This window comes from Conger conger, chromosome 4 (assembly GCF_963514075.1).
Source record: "Conger conger chromosome 4, fConCon1.1, whole genome shotgun sequence".
NCBI classification, from domain to species: domain Eukaryota; kingdom Metazoa; phylum Chordata; class Actinopteri; order Anguilliformes; family Congridae; genus Conger; species Conger conger.
The window spans coordinates 55,510,584-55,532,156 of record NC_083763.1 but is presented as its reverse complement, the minus strand read 5'-3'; the positions used below and the strand labels follow the sequence as shown (position 1 = coordinate 55,532,156).

The 21,573-nt window shown below is 45.6% G+C and overlaps 1 protein-coding gene across 3 annotated transcripts in view; it reads right to left on the bottom strand.

The window, feature by feature from the left end:
* Window positions 1-248: 248 nt before the first annotated feature.
* LOC133126183 (guanine nucleotide-binding protein subunit beta-4) overlaps window positions 249-21,573 on the bottom strand; it is a 32,733-nt gene continuing 11,408 nt past the window's right edge. Inside the window, exons 1-11 of one of the 3 annotated variants that reach the window (XM_061238121.1) lie at window positions 20,561-20,647; window positions 20,198-20,287; window positions 7,881-7,994; window positions 7,270-7,308; window positions 6,349-6,455; window positions 4,244-4,307; window positions 3,542-3,704; window positions 2,789-2,855; window positions 1,988-2,189; window positions 1,230-1,446; window positions 249-422 (exon numbers count right to left, since the gene is read on the bottom strand). In XM_061238121.1, coding sequence (XP_061094105.1) covers window positions 316-422; window positions 1,230-1,446; window positions 1,988-2,189; window positions 2,789-2,855; window positions 3,542-3,704; window positions 4,244-4,307; window positions 6,349-6,455; window positions 7,270-7,308; window positions 7,881-7,937 — 1,023 coding nt within the window. In that variant the 5' untranslated portion in view covers window positions 7,938-7,994; window positions 20,198-20,287; window positions 20,561-20,647 and the 3' untranslated portion in view covers window positions 249-315. Of the gene's footprint in view, window positions 423-1,229; window positions 1,447-1,987; window positions 2,190-2,788; window positions 2,856-3,541; window positions 3,705-4,243; window positions 4,308-6,348; window positions 6,456-7,269; window positions 7,309-7,880; window positions 7,995-20,197; window positions 20,418-20,560; window positions 20,648-21,573 lie in introns of those variants that run through there. The other 2 variants (XM_061238120.1, XM_061238119.1) reach the window with 2 other exon arrangements.

Below are 21,573 nucleotides of genomic sequence, written 5' to 3'. Positions count from 1 at the left end.
GGGGAGGAGGGGGGGTGGGTGTCGGTCACCAGGGTTAGTCTCGTCTCTTCATTTTTGATTGGACTATGTACTGAAAGCTTTGTGTAGTAAGTCAATAGAAAGAAAAACAAAAACGGAAAACAAAAAAACAAAAAGGGGAAAATAATAACACTTGGAAAAGTAGAAAGAACGTTACCCCCCCACAGCTGTGAACTGGCAGCAGTGATTTCCCCCGCCCCTCCCTCCCTCCCTTCCCCCCCGTTCCCCCCCTCCTCCCTGGGTGGGGCGTCGTGCGCTTCGACCCCCTTGGCCCCCTCGGCCCCCTCTCTGGGCACGTTAATTCCAGATTCTGAGGAAACTGTCCCAGGAGCCTGTGGCCACAGCCATGCCGTCATCCGTCACTCCTAAACAGCTCACCCGGTTATCGTGACCCGCCAGGACCCCTGTGGGAGAAGACACGGGTGTCAACATCTTACATTACATTACAGTTTAGTGGACGCTCTTATCCAAAGCGACTGACAGTTGTTTTGACCAAGCAGGCGACAATCCCCTCAGGAGCAAAGTGGGGTTAAGGGCCTTGCTCAAGGGGCCCAACAGCTGCACTGATCTTATTGTTATATACTGGGGATGGAACCACCAACCATCCCAGTCAAGAACTTAACCACTAGGCTAAAGGCTGCCCCCTTCTCAACAACGTTGTTTTGCTACTAGGGGACATTTTTCTAATTTTTATTTGACAGTTATTTTCAAGCATTTCACTGGTGTCTAAAGCAGGGGAGCCCAAGATCTAGGGTAGATGCAGGTTTGTTATAGCCCAGAACTAAGACAACCAATTCTACTTATCAAGGTTTTGGTTGAAGATTTGTAAACTAGTAGAATCAGGTATTTCAGCTGAAGCAAAAACCTAGAGCTGCACTAGCCCTTTTCAAATAAAACTGGATACTACTGATCTGAAGCATTTCAAAATAACAAATTGAAGCAGATCTGACTAGGCAACCATAGTGGGTAGACTGAACTAGCCCCCTTATAAGACCTTTTCCCATTTCCAAAGAACGGGCGCTTGCAGACCTGGGTCCAATACGTAATTGTTTTGGATTCAAATAGTTATGTTCTTGACTGAACCAACCAAGAGGACCAGAAGGCAGTGTGGGCACTTTGAGAGCATTTCATAGGCTCCAATACACCCGGGCAAGCTCAGAAGAGCTTCGAAAAGGGTCAAACGTGTAACGTCCCCTGATCCCGTCACCCACCTGCTCGCTCCCCCTTCAGCGTGTCCCACACGTTGCAGTTGAAGTCGTCGTAGCCGGCGAGCAGCAGCCGGCCGCTCTTGGAGAAGGCCACGGACGTGATCCCGCAGATGATGTTGTCGTGGGAGTACATCATCAGCTCCTGGTCGGCCCGCAGGTCGAACAGCCTGCAGGTGGCGTCGTCCGAGCCAGTGGTGAAGGCGTTCCCGTTGGGGAAGAACTGGAGAGAGAGCGGGGAGGGTTGGGATTGTTGGATTTCGGTATTTTGTAGTATATTTTTCGTTCGTTTCTTATTTGAGTTCAAAAAGTTGCGATCCGTGTTGTCCCTACATTCATCCTCTTGATGAGTACCTTTTTTTCGAATGTAAAACTTAGCCAACAGATGGCCCAAGACATAGGTGTCTAGAGCCATCAGAAGGAAACTAGAAATTATATTATGTGAAGTCATTGATCTAGCCAGGAAGAAACCGACTTGCTGTAAGGTGCATTTCTTCACTTTGAAGGAGGTAGGCTACTGACTCCAAGCTGACACGTTTTGCTAACATAGAAATTGAGCCAGTAAATGCACGAAAATGAAATCGAACATCTCGTCTGGGTAAGTTGGAAAAAAAGGTATCCCAAAATGTTGGTGTTGCCCTTTAAGTTGAGAACATTCTAGTCGCATATTTGTGATCTAACACGTTAAAGGGTTAATGTCCATTTTTCATGTAAGAGGATTTCACACATTTACGTGGTGGGTTTTTTTGGGCCGGGCCACTTACGCAGACGGCGTTGATGTCGGACACGTGGCCGGTGAAGGACTGCCGGCACATTCCGTCCCGGACGTCCCAGAGCTTGGAGGAAGCATCACAGGCGCCCGAGACGAAGGTCTTGAAGTCGGGGCTGAGCGACAGGCTCATGACATCACCGGTGTGGCCTGTGAAGGTGGTGGCCTGCTGCCCCGTTTCAATGTCCCACAATGCACTGCAGCAGAGAGGGAGAAACAGCTCAGGGAAAAAGAGAGGCAAACTGATGCAAACAACCACCCAATGAAATATGAATGAGGAAGCCCCGCCCACACACAGCCGAGTAAAAGCCTGTCTGAGTGGGACTCTCTGCCGCACGCACGCACACACGCACACACGCACACACGCACACACGCACACACGCACACACGCACACACGCGCACACGCGCACACGCGCACACACACCCCCAGGAGGAAATGCTCCAGACCATTAATAATGCCATCAGCACATTAGCTTTGTGTAAATTATTTTTTTCTTGGACAGTTAAGTATTTCAAATATGTATCTCACCCACACCCACACTTAAAACCCCAAGAAACAGAGACCCAAAGTCAATAATTGAATCTTTTTTTTTTACGGCTTGAAAAAATACAAGAGTGATGAAATGGCTACATTTCTAACCTGCTTGAAATACAAGCACAAAACATTACATTGAAAAAGGAACAGAGCGGAAACATTCTCATTGGGTGAGCCAGGAGCCAGCCACATTGCCATGACAGCCCAAAGACTGACATCATAAAGGAGAGCCAGTGATGGCCTCACAGTCTGCCACTCACCAGGTGGTATCCCCAGAACTGGTGACAATCTGGCTGTCGTCCAGGAAACGACAACATGACAAATACCCTGCAACACAGCATTGAAAATGACACGTTCAAGATGACTGAAGGGTTTGCAGTCTTGAAAACAAGAATTCCAATATCTGAAGTAGTGATGAATATCAAACGGCCTCAAACAATTCATTCACCTGATGTTACTTTAGACAAGCTTTGGGCCATATCTTTTACAACAGGAGGCATTGCATCCCTGGGGCCCGTATCTCAAAGCAGGATTACTGAGCTGGAAAACTGCACTGAGTAAAACCCGGAACCCTCCCTGGAACATGGACTGAAGGAAAAAGAGCTGTCCCAGGTTTTACTCGGTGCAGTAATCCAACAGTAATCCTGCTTCGTGATACAGGCCCCCCGGGCCGTATCCCCCCAACCGACTTAGTCCCAATAAACCAGACGGGGTGAACTCTATTAAAAAACACTTTTATTATAATAAAACCTTGCAGGACCAAGGATGGAGCTAACATTATATATGTTATATGTTATATGTTATATGTTACAGGTGAATTAGCCCTTCACCTGTGCGACCAGGAAATTTTCTGGTCATTCATATTACCTTGTCAGGTCTATAGGCTTATATGGGTATGCCACAGGTGAGTTAGCCCCTTACCTGTGTGCCCAGGTAATTATCTGGTCACTCAGACATTACCCGGCTAGAGTGTATACTGATATAGCTATGGTACAGCTGAGTTGGCCCCTCACCTGTGTGCCCAGGTAATTCTCTGGTCACCCTAACGTTCCCCTCGCGGGTCTTCAGGCTGTATATGGAGCAGATGTTGTCCAGGCCACCGCAGGCTACATAGTTGCCAGAGGGGGCGTAGGCGCAGGTCATCACCCAGGACGACCGCAGGGGGATGGCGTGCATCTGAGGGCAAGCACAGCATTCTCAATGCAACTACAACCTCGTTATATTAGAATTACAACCTTTCTATGCAATAGAACTACAACCTCACTATTTATTAGAACTACAAACCCGCTATAAATTCGCTATTTGTTAGAAATACAAACAGGCTATTTATTAGACTACAAACTTACAATGCAATAAAACTACAACCTCGCTATTGATTAGAACTACAGATTTGCAGTGCAATAAAATTACAAATTTGCTATTTATTAGAACTACAAACTCACAATGCAATAGAACTACAACCTTGCTATTTATTAGAACTACAAACTGGCGACAAACTTGCTATTCATTAGAAATACAGAGCTGCTTTGCAATAGAACTACAGACTTGGTATGCAATAGAACTACAACCTCGCTATTCAATAAAACTACAAACCTGCTTCAGGTTTCAATGCAGTGCGCTGCCACACCACATTACTCCACCATATTCTGAGTTAGTTAGCAGAGGTAAACGAGCAGTCAACATCTCCAGGTGACCTAGTCCATACGAGTTCTCACCTTGTTTGTTGTGTAGCTGTCCCATATGATTAATTTGCCATCTTGAGAGGCACTGACCAGTAACCTGCAAGTTTCACAGGAACAAAAAGTCAAAAATTGTCCAGCAGCACAAGACAGTGTCAATGTAACAATGGAAAAGAGCAGAGCAGATCATCTTGAAGGATCAGCAGGTTTTTGTTTTAGGCCAGCACTGCAGCAATGGATTAAACAATTTAACAAAACACGGTCTGCTATAAATCCCTTGAAATACAGAATCAGGTGCGTTTTAGTGCTTTAGTGTTTTAACGCTGGGTTTTAGTGCTAGGCTAAAACACAACCCTGCACCCACACCGGCCCTTCTTGGATACAGCTGAAGACCCATAGAATTAAGCGAACACCTCGAAGCATTTTTAAATTTCATAATTTAGGCATGTAGCAAACAGAACAACTTGGCTGACTTATCATACATAAAAACCATTTATCCAGCTGGATATTTAGCTTAAACAATTAAAACAACAAACAATATATTTCCATATTTAACAGACTCTCCTGTATATATAACAACTTAAAGAAGTGCTCAAGGCAAAGAAACTTTGCATAAACCTCAACTTTTGTTGAACGGCAGTGCCCCACCCAGGAATCAAACCCTCGATCTTGCATGCTATGAGCCCGGTTCCCTAGCGCTGTGACCCTACAGTGCCTCCCAGGGAAAGAGTTCCCCTCGAGAGTGGCTGCAGCCCGGGTCCCCCCCCTACCCCCACCTGCACCGAGCCGTTTCATACAATATTCATAAAGTACAGAGTGCAGACCGTCTAAAAGGCCCATCCGGTTATGAGAGAGCTAGTGCAGGGCAAGTACATGGGGAAGCGGAACCAGCCGGTTAGCACAGGGTAAGGACATAATGGAAAAGCAGAGCTAGCTGGTAAGTGCAGGGTAAGGACATGATGGAAATGCAGAGCTAGCCGGTTAGCGCAGGGTAAGGACATGGAGAAGCGGAGCTAGCCGGTTAGTGCAGGGTAGGGACATGGGGAAGTAGAGTTAACTTAGCTAGTACAGTGTAAGGACATGGGGAAGCAGAGCTAGCTTAGCTAGTACAGGGTAAGGACATGGGGAAGCAGAGCTAGCTTAGCTAGTACAGGATAAGGACATGGGGAAGCAGAGCTAGCTTGGCTAGTAGAGGGTAAGGACATGGGGAAGCAGAGCTAGCTTAGCTAGTAGAGGGTAAGGACATGGGGAAGCAGAGCTAGCTTAGCTAGTACAGGGTAAGGACATGGGGAAGCAGAGCTAGCTTGGCTAGTAGAGGGTAAGGACATGGGGAAGCAGAGCTAGCTTAGCTAATAGAGGGTAAGGACATGGGGAAGCGGAGCTAGCTTAGCTAGTACAGGGTAAGGACATGGGGAAGCAGAGCTAGCTTACAGGGTAATGACATGAGCTAGCCGAGCTAGCCTTGTGCTTGCTAAGCTAGCTCTGCTTCCCCAATCGGAGTTAGCCGGCTAGCACAGGGTAAGGCTATGGGGAAGCGGAGCTAACTGGCAAGTGCAGGGTAAGGGCAAGAGGAAGCGGAGCTAGCCGGCTAGTGCAGGATACACCCAGGACCTGCGCTTGTCAAATGTCAACTGCTGTATATAAAACAAACACCGTCTGTTTGTCCTCCTCCTTGGGTCGAGCAGAGTACATGGCAGCACTGTCAGGGAACCGTTCAGAAACACTGAACAGACACACTAACTGCTGCTCCAAACCTTTAATGGAAATGTCTTTATGTTGGAAATCCTGGCTAATAAATCATTTATGAAGAAATACACTTTCATCTTAAAACGTCTGTGACCAGACCAAATCGAAACATAACATTTTAATGGCGCTAATAGCAATACATAATTGTATATAACAATACCAATTATCCATTAAAGCATTCAAATATATGAATAATGTGTTGTTTGTAATGTGCATCAGCTTGACAAGTTGACATGCAGCAACCTCAAACATTTGGACGAGTCTTTTCAGACCTGACGTTAAAAGAGACTCACAGACCACACTGTTACTGCAGCTTAAAATGACTGTCCACTACATCTGATACAGAGCGACCACTGACATGGCTGATAACTGACACAGCGACCACTGACACACACCTGGAGTCAGTGCCCCAGTGCATGGCGTAGATTTTGGCTAAGTGGCCTCTGAGGGTGCGTCTCGTCCTCATCTGGATCCGCCCCACTGAATCCAGACCGGCTGTGATCTGCGTAAAAAGCAGAGATGACATCATTATGCCTGCAACACTGGGCTTCTACAACAGCAGTCCACAGTCCTGCTCAGTACATATACAGATATACAGGTAGAGATCTCGCACGCACGCACACACACAGGAAAAGCCCTATAAAACGGGGCAGTTTTTTTATGCATGCAGCAGACAGTGTTAAATATTTCAGTGCACCAAGTCCCCTCTCCTGCAAGTGGGTCGCTTGGCTGTAAAGAGCTTTTCAGCCCACCACAGCAGGGGAGAGGCCCACTCCAAACCCCCACTGCCCCATCACCCCCAACCCCAATCCCCCCACTGCCCCATCACCCCCAACCCCAATCCCCCCACTGCCCCATCACCCCCAACCCCAATCTCCCCACTGCTCCATCACCCCCAACCCCAATCCCCCCACTGCTCCATCACCCCCAACCCCAATCCCCCCACTGCCCCATCACCCCCAACCCCAATCCCCCCACTGCAGAGCTACCCCACCCACCCCACCCAATCACCCCCAGCCCCCACTGCAGAGCTACCCCAGACACCCCGCCCAATCACCCCCAAACCCCCACTGCAGAGCTACCCCACACACCCCACCCAATCGCCCCCAAACACCCACTGCAGAGCTACCCCACACACCCCACCCAATCACCCCCAAACACCCACTGCAGAGCTACCCCACACACCCAATCACCCCCAAACCCCCACTGCAGAGCTACCCCACCCACCCCACCCCATCATCCCCAGCCCCCAGCCCACCACCACGGGGGGTGGTTTCTGCCAGGAGTCCAACCGAACATCACCCTCTGGTCCTTACCTGAGACAGAGTGGAATCACTGCAGGCTTTCCTGGCATCCTGAAACGACACAAACTCAGGTCACTGCACACGCAGACACAGAGAGACGCACGTACGAGGGAGAGAGAGGGGGAGTAGACAACGCGAGGCTAGGCTAGCGATAGCGGCTAGTTTCACCCGTCTTGGTAGCAGAGTGACCAGACCAGATTACATCCAATTGATGTAAATTCTCAGGTGTCAGTGGAAGTGTTTTTTAGAGTCATAAGACTTACAGTATCCCCAGAAAACTGGCCCTGAAAAAGTGTGTGTGTGTGTCCGTGCGTCCGTGCGTGTGAGAATACAGCATTGTTCAAATTAAATAAAGATATCATAACCAGAAAATAAAAGCCTGTTAGTGCCAATAAATGGTCATGTATGATTACAACCATGATTGGATTTAAAAAAATGTTTAAAAAAGAAAAGTGTGTGCATGTGTGTGTAGATGCATCACAGGCGCGTGTAGGTGCGTGCGTGCGTGCGCCAGTGTCTTTGCGTGTGTAGACGCATCAGATGCGTGTGTAGGTGTATGTGCGTGTGTCTGTCAGTGCGTGTGTGTTTCTGTGTGTATGCGTTCGGGAGCCGGGCTCTCTTACCCGGATCTGATTCCGGAGCTGCTCCGCTTCCTGCCGCAACTGTTCCAGTTCGCTCATTGTCCCCGTCTGATGATGTGTTCAGTCCACGATGCGCTCCACACAACCAGCTGACACCTGGCGGGAGACGCACAGTTCAGCCGCGCTCCGCAGAAGATGGGCGCGTGAGGGGGCGGGTTTCACCAACAAACAGCCTTTCCTCTGTATGTGCGCTATCTTTAGCTGCCTGTCCAATAATAGCCTCTGGATTGTTTGACCTGTGCTATTAATACTACATGTCCCAGACACCACCTGAGGATCACACCTCAGCTCCCCAAAGAAGGGGGATGGGGTTGTCCTGGTAACAGTAGCAGGCGGAGCTTCAGAAGAATCAGACAGACATGCGTGCAGACATATATATATATATACATACGCACGTGCACACACATACAGGAAACCACAAGCAACCACAAACACATGCATGTACACACACACACACACACACACACTTACAAAAAAAACGTGCACGCACACACACACAAAAAAAACACACACACACACACACAGCAGAGGGCAAAGGCCAGTCAAGCAGCACTCATTAAATAATGCAAGCAGCGCAGTAGACCGGTAGCACTGGTAAAGTGCACAGCAGACAAACCACAGGCCTAAAAGATCATGTCACAGGAAGTCCTGTGTGGCTCTAAATGGGTTTTACCCGACTTTTCAGTCTATGGTTTCACCCGTTCTTAGAAGGCAATAAAAATGAGTTTCATATCCATCCATTCTACATAATGTCACCAACAACCCAACAGATCAGCAATAAAAAAGGTGCTGGTTTGCTGCCGTGTACAAAATACTACAGACAGATAGTCAAATCCTGACTGGCTGTGGATCACCTCATAGTGCCTGTGTAGGGAACCAGCTTGAAGCTCGTTGGGGCTCTCCCTTTTTGAATGTTAACTTATTTAGACCCAGGCATGGGTGTACATATCTACAGCTATTCCCCCACTTACCACCTGCTGTTCTTCAAAAGCTTAAGTAAAAATAGTATGTAAATGAATTAGGTCTAATCACTTGATGTTCCACAGCGAATCTCTACGGAGTTGTGGTTCAGCCACCGTGGTTACGGGGGAGGGAGAACTGCAAACTATGACCCACTCGCCCCAAATATATTCAGGCTGTGTCTCAAATGTCAAAAAAGCTGCCTCCTTCTGAAGAATTCTAAGACAAGAAGGCATGGAGTGCTGTCTCAATCGAAAGTTCTCAAAAACGATGCCATCTAAGGTTCCTTCATTCAGACGGTTTTGAAGGCAGCATCGATGCGTCCTTCACCAGGAAGGATATCCTAGAAGTCTTTGCCATTACCTCAGGCTTCTTCCCTTGTCTTGTTGACTAGAGCAAGATCAATAATTCATTGTAGCTGTATTTTTTCAATACAATCAAGTTATTTAATAGACTTTAATGGTCTTAAGCCTTGATGAGCTTTCCATGACCTAGGCATAGTCATGCATCACGTAATCATGTTACTTTTCTGTGACGTCGTAAGTGCGTCTAATTACGTGCTGCCCAGACAGTGCCTATTGAGGCAGCGAGGCAACACGGTGCCTTCAGATTGAGATGCAGCCTGAGGGAACGTGCAAATATCACCGCCAGGCTTCACTCCAGCCTCTGTTCCTTCTAAACACATGATTGTTATCATTGCTCAGCGCTAAAAAAAAATCCCCAAGGAGCACACATGCTCCAAAGTCGAAAAATCTAAGAGCACACTAATGCATCCCAATTAGTAGATATGTTTTACTGAATTATTTTTCCAATTAGCGCACATCGATTTTGAGGAGCAAATGGCCCTAAAATGGGAGCCCTGTAGAGCCCTGGCTAACTGCGATTTCATTCTCCTCTGGAAAGGATTAAGTGGGCTTTGGAAAGGGGAAGTACACAATAGGATGGGACTTTTCCTGACTTATCAGCTGACCTTCAGACCCTAAAATGTCTCGACCAGAGGCAGAGGATGTGGGTGGATGATATAAGCACACACACATCAGAACATTTCAGCCAAATACTAGTGGCTGCAGAGACTTAACCCTTTTAAGGCGTGAGGTCACAAATGTGTGATTAGAATGCACTTGAACTGAACATTCTAATGCTGATGTAACAATCACTACTGGTCAATGAGGAAAAATAAGCATCTCTACAGCACTACATGGCTGCCAGCAAATTCATGCATCCCTTCAGCAGTGGAGTAAGAGTGTGAGACCTCTGTATATCGCTCTGGTCGGCCAGAGGGGAGCGTTGTGTAGCTGGGGCTGCCCCAAGAGGGCTGGGCGTGTACCTGCCCATCCCACAGTGAGACAGGGAAAGCCCTTAACTGTAGAGGGTGGGTGGGTGGGGGGGTGGGGGGGGGGATACAGAGACAGAAGAGAGAGGGTGGGAGAGTAGGGAACAGTCAGAGAGACCAAGAGTCAAGAGGGAGACACAGAAAGAGGCCGCTGTAGCCTATGGTGCATGACTGGAAGGTTAGTGGTTCAATCGCATGTGTGGCCACAATAAGATCAGTGGAGCTGTTGGGCCCTTAAGCAAGACCCTTAACCCCACACTGCTCCAGGGGGGATTGGCCCCTGCTTTGTCTAAGTGGCTTTGGATAAAAAGCATCAGCTAAATAACTGTATAGAAAGAGATAGAGAAGACAGAAAGAGAGCGAGCGGGAGAGAGAGAGCAGGAGAGAGGGACACAGAGAGAGGAGACAGTCAGAGACAGAGACCGAGGCAGAGAGACAGAAAACAGGGGAGTGAAACAATGAGGGGGAAGAGAAAGAGACAGTGGGGAAGAGAAAAAGAGAGAGAGGGAGAGATGGACAGACAGAGACACAGCTGGGGTGTGTTTGGCAGTGTCTGACGCAAGTGTCTCCTCACAGAGCCCCACTGATATAAGTGCATCGCTGCAGTCAAACAACGCTCTGCAACATCACAGTGTTTTAATACAATAAACACTATTAACAATATTCGTAACGCGTATCCTATCAGAGCAGAAGCCTGTATCACAAAGCAGGATAACGGAGTTAGCCGGATAACTGAGCTGAATAAAACCCAGACCCTCTCAAATCTGGAACATGAACTGAAGTAAGAAGAGCCGTTTCAGATTATGCTCAGCGAAGTTATCCAGCTAACTCCTTGGTTATCCAGCCAACTCCTTGGTTATCCAGCCAACTCCTTGGTTATCCAGCCAACTCCTTGGTTATCCAGCCAACTCCTTGGTTATCCAGCCAACTCCTTGGTTATCCAGCCAACTCCTTGGTTATCCAGCCAACTCCTTGGTTATCCAGCCAACTCCTTGGTTATCCAGCCAACTCCTTGGTTATCCAGCCAACTCCTTGGTTATCCAGCCAACTCCTTGGTTATCCAGCCAACTCCTTGGTTATCCAGCCAACTCCTTGGTTATCCAGCCAACTCCTTGGTTATCCAGCCAACTCCATTACCCTGCCTCGTGATACAAGGTGAAGAAACAAAAGGCTCGAAGTGCTTCACAACCGAAGAGAAGAACAGCCCCAATGCATTATAGACGAGCTGAAAAGGTGTGAAATGATATTGATGGGAGGGGAGGGGGAACGGAAAATTGGCAGACATTTCATCGAGGTATACACCCACAATCAAATAGTTTAACAGGAAGTGGATGGGAAAAAAAATGTAGGTGTGAAAATACACACGTATTAAAATTGTACTCATTTTATGGAATATAGCCTAATGACATGTTTGTTTGGTTATGAATAATTGACTAAGATTGAGGGGAAAAGCTCATTTTGATTTCACCTTGTCTTTAAGGATACACATAATTGCCTACATCTGACCAATAGGAAGCTTTTCTTTCCAACGGTCAGATTTGGGCCCTTGGAAATGGTCCCTGGGAAGGGCTCCACCGGGATTTCTGGAGACCGTGACGGTGCCTCTGTACCCCTCTCTCTAAGCCCGGGGGGGGTTTATTACACCTACAGACTACCAAAACAGAATCCTTCTGTTTAATGTCCCCACAAACATGTGCGTATGCAGACATTTCCTGCTTCTGCAAAAACACAAGGCTTCAATTGTCACAAGTGGGACAAAAATAACAATGGTCAGCATTACCGTGTTCATTTTCTCACCATTCATTTTCTTTTGATTGTGAATTAAAAGTCCTCAGCTGACCTCACAAAATCTTTCCCGGTTTCGGGCAAATTAATGTCAGTAAAACATTCTCTTGGCTACAACACCGGCTTCCCGTGCCAAGCTTTCTAACACTCCCCGAATCCAGACGTTTGAAATGAGAACTAAAAACTTAAATGAGCTGAATAAGCCCTCAACTTGTATCCTTTTTTATTGACGTTTTTAGAGTCTGGTTGAAGAATGAAACGTTTGATGGAGAGTGAGCACCTCCTCCTGCAAAGACAGTGAGGAGGAGGAGGAGGAGGGCCACAGGAGGTGCCAGGAGGTCAATGACAAAGAGCTGGTTTGTGCTCACTGTCTTTTGTTCAGTGTATGTGTGTGTGTGTGTGTGTGTGTGTGTGTGCGCGCATCAGTGTGTCCATGAGGTTGTTTGTGTGTGTCTGTATCTGCGTGATGTACATCTGTGTATCAGTCGATCTGCGAGAGAGAGAGAGAGAGAGAGAGAGAGAGAGAGAGAGAGAGAGAGAGAGAGAGAGAGAGAGAGAGAGAGAGAGAGAGAGAGAGAGAGAGAGAGAGAGAGAGAGAGAGAGAGAGAGAGAGAGAGAGAGAGAGAGAGAGAGAGAGAGAGAGAGAGAGCCGCATGGAGTCAGGTCTGCTTGCCTGCCACTTTCTGATGATGGCGACTATGGCAACGCCACACCCCACTTTGCCCCAGACACAGGTAGCGGCCCGCAGTCAAACCCCACTTCCTGCCGGGGTGAGCGGAGAAGCCAGTCGCAGGAAATGTACCCGCTCATGGCATTCGAGTGAAACCAGTCGCGTGACAGCACAGTTAACCCGCGTTTGCGAAAAAAAATTCTAAACTCTAGAACATTGCTTTCATCCACCACTGGTTGGTGTTAATTTCATACCCTCATAAAAGATGAGCTTACGCACTATTTGGAGTGGGGCCAATTGTAAATGAGTGGCAGGGCAGAAAGGCTTAGAGATGGTTGGATGGATACAGGGGTCAGAGGTCAGGCCTGGGCACTGCAAAGCAGCCACATGCACACTGTCAGGGCCCTTCAGGCCAAATCCTACCTTCTTCACATAGCTGCGATTCCCCCCTGACTAGGGCTGAAGCAGGAGCAGGCCTGGTTTAAAGTGACTGTAAAGGTGAATCCGTGAATGGATTCAGACTACATCATATGAGGTCATTATGGTAGGCATTAACGCTTTAGGTTCCAAGAGTGCCATATGGCACTCAAACGTAACGTACGCACTCAAACTTAAATTACTACTATAACTATTGTTTTGAGCCTCTATAAAAACCCTACTAAATTCTCAACTTTCTCAACCAAAGCCAAACGCCCTGCGGATTTTGGTGGGGTCACGTCTTATTCGGATTGGGACTGAAAGCGTTAAGCATCAGGAAAATTGGAGAAATCAAATGCACTGCAATACCAACTTAGATCAGTCATATCATTTCCACCTATTCCTATGTGGGGATTAAATGGGTGGAGAGCATCCAGAATTGCCTGACCTAATGGCCAATAAATGTTCTAGTCTCAAAGTCTCATATCTACTCCCACAGGTTCATGAGATTTATTACGGATTGAATTGTAGCATGAGCTATGTGGCGGCATGGTGGTGCGGCGGACAACGCCATCACCTCACAACAACGTCTTGGGTTCGAATCCCAACTGGGGCTTTCTGTGTAGAGTTTGCATTTCGCCATTTTCAGGCTATGGTTATTTCAATATTTTCAGCTGCTTCCAGTCACTTTAACTCCTGCTGCTTCTCACTCCCCCAACAGACCGCACTTACAGCCAGTAAATCCACACCCACCCCAGGCCGTGATACCTACCGATGGGTCAGAGTTTGGGAAAGTTTCCCCAGGACAAAAGCATAGGAATGTCTAACTGCTGCTTGATGGGACTCATTCCTCCGACATTCCAAAGAGAAAGAGGTCACCCTTTGGATCGCTGTAGGCCTGCCCTTAAGATCGGAAGTTTTGGCCCGTATCAGCACGTGCCCAGTTTATCCCTAGATTAAGGGATCGGCAAACCTGGTCCTGGAGAGCCATAGGGAGTGCTGGCTCTTGTTGTTGCTCAGCACTTAATTGATCAGCGAAAGCAGTTGATTACATGGTTAACTCATCTCACCTGGTTCCTTGGGTCTGCATTGGTTGCTGGGGTGAAAACAAAAGCCAGCACACCCTGCGGCTCTCCAGGACTAGGGTTGCCGACCCCGGCCCTAGACCAAAGATATTCCATCCTGGTCTTGGAGACCCCATGACCGGTGCCCATGTTCTCTGGGATACTGAATCACGTCATTTATCAATGAAATCAGTCGAACGCAAAGTAAACTCACTTCAGCTCGTTTCATAGGTCTGAATTGGCTTCAGATTGTAAAGAACAGACACAGTCCGGTGGACCCTGTGGTTCTCCAAGGGACGGGTAAAGTAGTCGAGTGATACTGGTACAAGTCTGAAAAACTGATATATCTCACCTTATCATCTGGGTACCACCTTCAGCACAAATATACTGCAACTGCAGCCACACTCCTTCACAAAAAGCAAAACCTATCAACTGTGTTCAGATCCATTCAGCGACAGACACTCATTGAGTTTAGCCTAATAGCGACCAGACCGGAGCTTTTAAATTCCAGTAGTGGGTAAATTTGCCCATAGCAGATAGGGAGAGGGAGAGTGTGTGTGTGTGTGTGTGTGTGTGTGTGTGTGTATGTATGTATGTATGCATGCATGTATGTATGAGCAGTGTATGTTTGTGTGTGCATGGGAGTGCGTCTATGTGTAGTGCGTGTGTGTGCGTGCGTGGCTGAGTGCATACAGGTACTGTACGTGTGCGTGAAGTGCCCATCTTTAAACCAAATATGCAGTTTAATGAAATTACATAACAGAGTGGCATGTATTTTTAAACATCCCTACTTTAATTAAAGTGCCTACGACAGGGCTGACGCAAAGACACTCTTATTGGATTCTGAGCTTCTGGTTCGTCTTCGGGGAAAAGACACACCTGATGAGGCATTCGAGTCGCATACACGCCCTCCTCTGCCATTTCCTGCTACGCTGGCTTCCTTCAAAAATAATAAATACACAGATCACAGGATGTGGTCACGCCCTTCAGACCATGCCTAATCCGACATATGGGTAGGCCATATTACGTTACTATAAAGAACACCGCATTTAACATATAAAACACGATTTCTGCAAGACAATAGGGTAATAGCATTTTACAAGATGGGAGGATGCTGTTATTAATATCTAATTAAAGGCAATACTGTATGGGTCCATTCATCATGGTTTGCGAGATTAGAAAAGCAACACTTGGAATTAAGTAAAACGAACAGAGCGGTAGCCAATTGAAATGACATGACGTTGCCAAGACGTTCTATAAGTTACACGGGTATGAAACACAACCAACAATCAATCCAATTTCATTTAACCTTCAGAGCACATATTACAAGACATTTTTTTTAACAAAAAATAAATAAATTTTTAAACGGTCAAGTCAATTTTCAGTCCATCAAATCGAGCCGTTTTCATCCTTTTCTGATCCAGAGACCCCCCACCCAGCCTCAAAGACATCTAGGGGACCTCCCCATCATAAGTTAAAAGGGTTATATTTTTAAAAAGAGGCTTTCTATTTCTGAATTTCAAATCTATATATAGTCGCTTGCTATTTATCTGGCCAGGGACCCCCTACAGTACCCAGGGCACCCAGGGATCCAGAACCGCCCTGTTGAAAACAGCGTCTAATCCAGGGCTGCCCAACCCCGTTCCTGGAGATCTACAAAAAGATTCACGCAAAAATGTACAGTTTCTTTACTCTTTTGGAAAATAGTCATCCAACTTCCCTCCGACTCCATTTCAACTTCCAATAACAAGATCACTTGGGGATCCTTCTATGACGGTAGATGTGACCATTTTAACAGGGCTGCCACACCCTGTTCCCGGAGATCTACCGTCCTGTATGTCGTCACTCCACCCCTAACAAAGCACACCTCATTCAAAAGGGAAGAGATCTCGTTGAGCTGCTAATTAGTAGAACCAGGTATGCCAAATTAGGGTTGAAATGAAAACCTGCAAGTACATTTCATACTTCTCTAGGAGCAGGGATGGGCAGTGCTGATCTAAACGGTTTGGGATGTACTAAAGCATCCGGAAGAGGCAAACAGCAATGACCAGGCCTACACCTATCAACACTGAATCACATTAGATTATATTGCATAACAGATGTGAGTGAGTGTTAGTCGTTGCATAGCAGCAATTCTGCCACGCCCCTCCCTTTTGCCCCGGCCCTCCCCCAAAAAGGAAGCAGGAAATGATAGCCTTCTCAAGCAGATCACGCCATTTTTCTTTGAGAACTGTTCACCTCTCTCAGCATCAGCAGAGGGCTGAGGTGTTTCGGGTTAGGTTTTTTCCAGTTTTAGGGCAGTCCTGCTCTGGAAAATGGAAACAAGCTCTGGTAGCGTAGCGAGAGAAGCCAGAAACCCCAGACAGAATCCAGGGCTCCTTACCCAACAGGCCTCTCACGCGCAAACCGTACTGTAATAACACGCTTCCAGAAACAAAGCAGGTATTTGCCAGTGCCCTTTGAGAGCAGAGGGACGTCAAATTTAGATTAAAAAATCTGTTTTTTTAAAGCAACCAATTCCAACCCAAGAAACCAGGTGAGGCAGGGGAAATACTGTATTCAACTTTGTCCGTCTGGAATTACACCATTTGCATAGTGTTCGGAGTTCGGAGCTCCCTTCCATTCAGTGCCCATGCTAGTGGAGTATAGGCTTTAGACAGGCTGTGTAGTGTACACTACGCTGCCTGGGTGACAGCTAGAACCTACTAGCACTAACACTATGCATCTGGTGTAATTGTGGCCTAAAGCGATCAATTAGCCGAACTACTGCGTTCCAATGAAAATCATAACTCCTCACAGTTCTCCTGGACCAGGGTGAAAGTCATTTTATAGAGATAGAAAATACTGATCTGGCTTGTTGAGCTTCCATTTTTTTTTTTTTTTTTTTTATCAAATGTTTTATTTTCCCTGATTCGTAGGCTATATAGCCTATTGGCTCGTCATAGCAACCACCGCCATTGATCCAGAAGGCCACAGACGAGGCCCTACAAAAAAGTGCAAGATGTCAAGGGCTACTCCTCACTCCACGGCGGTCCCCAGGTCAGGCTCGTGTCTGTGCGAGCCTGACCTGGGGACCGCCGTGGAGTGAGGAGTAGCCCTTGACATCTTGCACTTTTTTGTAGGGCCTCGTCTGATGCTTTACTGCAGTGGCTGTTCCACCAGTAGGAGTCGCTAGTTCATGACTGAGATGTCATCCTGGCCGACAAAATCGCTCTAATCTGAGCAACGCTAGAGCCCACTGTGGGTGGCCCTGTGGTGCTAATATGGTGGCCATTTAAAAGATATATATATATATATTTTTTTTTTTCCCAAACAAGGACACGGTGTCACTAATGCGAAGAACCGTGACTGCTAAAAGCTCCCCCTTGTGGAGAATCTCCAGTCTGCTAAAAGCTCCCCCTCGTGTGAGTAACAAGCCAATTCAAGATGCCAAGGTGCTTCACATCTAAGAATGAACCAACGTTAAATCACTCAGGATAAGAGTGTATGTTATACGACTAAATGCAATGTAAATGAAGGCCGCTACTAAGTGCAAGCACGTTAAGAAAGTGCCCAACTGTAATGCATCAAGCAAACTCTTATTTTGGCCAGACTCTACAATGACTTCATAAAAGGAGCTGTGCAGAGAAATTTTCATTTGGCTCAAAGCAAAGTCTGTGCTGAAATGCACACTGCCAAAGTTTAACTAAATCAGACATTTCCTCAGTTAAAGTGATTTAAATTGGACTCTTTGCGGACAGAATAGTTTCCCTCCTTGTTTATAAATCCTCCAAAAATGTAGAATGTTCTTAGAACCAAATTAGAGACATTCCTAGCCAATCAAGTATCAATGTCTTCACTCTTGGAGCTAGGATGGCAACAATTAGCTGTGGTACTGAAGCAAGGTGTTGTGAATTAGTTCATAAGATTCAAATGAAATTTAAACAAGCAGCCAAAATGCACAAGCATGTCTCCAGAATGCATTGTTTTATCATCTGCCAAACACATATCTGGTCTCATTTTCTGAGATTATCAATGAACAAGGCTATCAACATGGATGACATCAGGAGGGGAGTGCCTGTGGTGAAAAAAAAAAAAGCCCAAACATCCACCCATTTTTCTTACTGAAGCAGTGAATGGACGCAAATGAAGGACTGAGAATATTAAATGACAAAACAGACAAAAAAGACATTAAAATGAGGGAACAATAAGGAAGGCCTCACTGACCTGGTGTGAACCAGCTCTGGGTATTTCAGATATCTGGAGGTCAATGCCAGAACTAGTGAAAAATAAACCTGTTGCGGGTTAACTGTACACGACCAAAAACTTCATACAAAGCAGACAGTTTAATTTAGTCTGTTGGATGTTTGCTGTCAGTTGGATGTTTATTACCAGTTGGATGTTTGCCAGTGGGCTACGTAATAATTGAATAATTCAAGACGACACCCACTGCCTACTTATTGTAAGTTTCTTTCCTGCTCCAACGGCTGCCGATATTTAAGTCCTGAAATAGGCGATGCCACAGGTGATTTTCCAGGAAAAAATGGCAGATAGCCAGATAACCATGGCAATATGCATAACCGGTTTGTTATGTCACGTCAGTATTCAATAATTACCATAGCCGACCTGGACTACAAAAAGCAGTAACATTAAGGTAACAGAGAAGCCTACTATTGTACACAACAATGTTGAAGGCGTGAACACTGCTTCATTTAGGCTAGCTAGCTAGCCAACTTCCTGGTGCTATACAACCTTAGGCCTACCAGTTGCTCTATCCAACAGATTATTCCGAGAACTGACAACTATTTTCCACATAAAATTTTAGATACAATATTAGACGGTTAGATTTAATATCAGTAACATGACATTATTGTCTTTTTTTAATGATGACCTTGACCGTTTAACCCAGTTTTACCACTAATTCAACGAAATTGTACGAAGAACAAAACAAAACAATTATACAAAAATATTGTTTGTACAAATATTACACGTTTACAATTCAGTCTATATGACGGTCTAATTGTACATATTAAGGTCATAGTGTCCAAGAGTATGATATTCCAACAGAACAAACATCATCGTGACTAGAAATCACTGCCTAAAAATAAAATAAAAAATAAAAATAAAATAGAAAGACTTAAGACTTAGATTAAAAGAAAAGATTAAAATCTCAGCATTTTATAAGCCGTTTGGTATTCCTTCAATTCGCATTGCACGGCTAAAGCTGAATCAACAGCTAGCAAAGGAGTCTAATTTACAAGAGAAAGACAAATGTCACCATACCATCGCCATTTACTTATGGGCTTCAAAGTTGTCAGCTAACGTTACATATGCAAAGATGACTGCTATATGCAAAATGCAGCCACCGCTGGCTAAGGGAGGTTAACTAACGTTACCATTGAATTATTGATGAAAAAGCACAGCGCTGAAACAGCCTGCTATATCGCTCGATTTATTGTAGCTTATGCTAGCTACATGCACGGAGAAAGCACACATATACCGAGTCGTATTACAACAACTAAACGTTACATTGCCAGTCACCGCATATAAGTATCACACAAATCTGTATCAAGCCAACAACTGGGCTAGATGGTAGCTAAGCTACCACATAAATGACACCGACTTTCTTGTCGCTGAATCCGCAGCTGACTGAACCGCAAGGCCGCGCTTTCGTTAAATAGCCACCGTTAGCCGATAGCTGACTAGCGTCATTACACCGACACAGCCATTTGGGCTAATAAAACGGTCTGACGGTTTTAAGCCATGTAAGGTTAGCTAACTGCCTGGATAAGGCAAATACCATTAGAGTCGCGCCTTGGAAAACCTCCTAGACACTAGCGTTGCTTGCTAATTAGCCAATGCTACGTTATTTAGACGCAATGGTGAAAAACACTTGCCAAAGTGCAGACACGTTTCCTGTAACACAGCAAAACTAGTATATGCAGCAAAGCCCTATGATTGCTACACATGGAAAATAAGCAACATATAACACATTATGTATCCAGGGACGAAGCAGGAAATAAAAAGAATACAAGAAAATGCCAACAGAATCGGTTAGCCAGCAAGCTCCATTTAACACACATGTCATTACCTGAACTCGGCTTCTGAGCAAGTCCACGGCCTTCCCAATCGCTTCTTTAAATCCTCCACCTTCAGATCACACACATGGCCCCTGCAGTGACTGAAACGTTAAAATCTGTCAGTTAATGTGGTCAGTTTTTGGATACCTCGTAATGCCAGGCAACATTAACTCAAACAAGGTTTGACTCAATCTTTGCCCAGCAATCTGATCACCACACCCATACAGAAACTGGGGACCTGGCAACAGCCTGCAAGGAGGGGTGCGCTGAAAGAAAGTACATTTTACATAATATTTATATTACAACCCGGAGACCATACATATATTTTTCCATGCATTTCTTATGTTCAATGAAATACACGATATTCGTCGTACCTGTTTCACGTCTGAATGTACTGAAATGCGCCGAAGAGTCATTTTTGCCTAACCTACAGAGAAATGGTATTGTCTGTCAGCTGCCTCAACAAAATGAAAGCAGGACGGGAAACAGGAAATGTGTTTTATTGTTGATGAACAAAAATACATTTTCATCAAAGAGTGACGCGTTGGGCGTTTTGTTTTGTGTGTCGAGTATATTTTGGTTTATCCCCTTTGTCTTTGTTTCGGCGCAGTGTAAAAATACGGCCACTTAATGCAGTGATCTTCCACTGCGCTGTGATAATCCAACATCCCAAGTGTGGCGCTCCGGCTCGTGCAGATTCAGAACAATGGGTAGCGCTTCCACGGTTGCATTTCTCTCTGTGTCGTGCAACAGAGAGGGGTTTTCCCCCAATACCATATTTTTGTTGATTCACCTCTTTCATAAGTTCAATTTCCCAGATTTCACATTCATGGCCATGTAACATACAAACAAGGCTGCGTCTTCAAATCATATTTCATTTGTGTATTGTAAATGGTAACGAAGTGAAACGTATTTTGTCATTAGTTGAGACTAGATGAGGATATTTAGGGCAAAACGCATAGTTGTGTTCCCGAAATTCACCTATATATCTTCAAGAGCACTTAATTGTAGTTATTTTTTGACGAATGAGCTGTATTCTTGGACCATAGTCATATGACGAGTTACTTCAGAAATGAGATGAAGGTTTCACAAAAATTGTGATCGACAGACTAAAGTAGATTAAAATGCATCTAACTTAAATCTCTAAAATATCAATGATTTTACAAACTAGTATATTTTGAACTATCCATACCTTTTTGAATAATGAACCTTGGAAACTGAATTTTATTATTATTTTTTAAAGATGATAGCAGTTCAGGGAAATAATGCCAAATATTAAAATCTACCCTTTTCAAATAGTGTTGCTAATTTGTATGCGTCAATGAAAAGAAATAGCTGATTGTACTCGATTTTATACTTTTAGCATATGGAGGGCACAGTTTGGTTG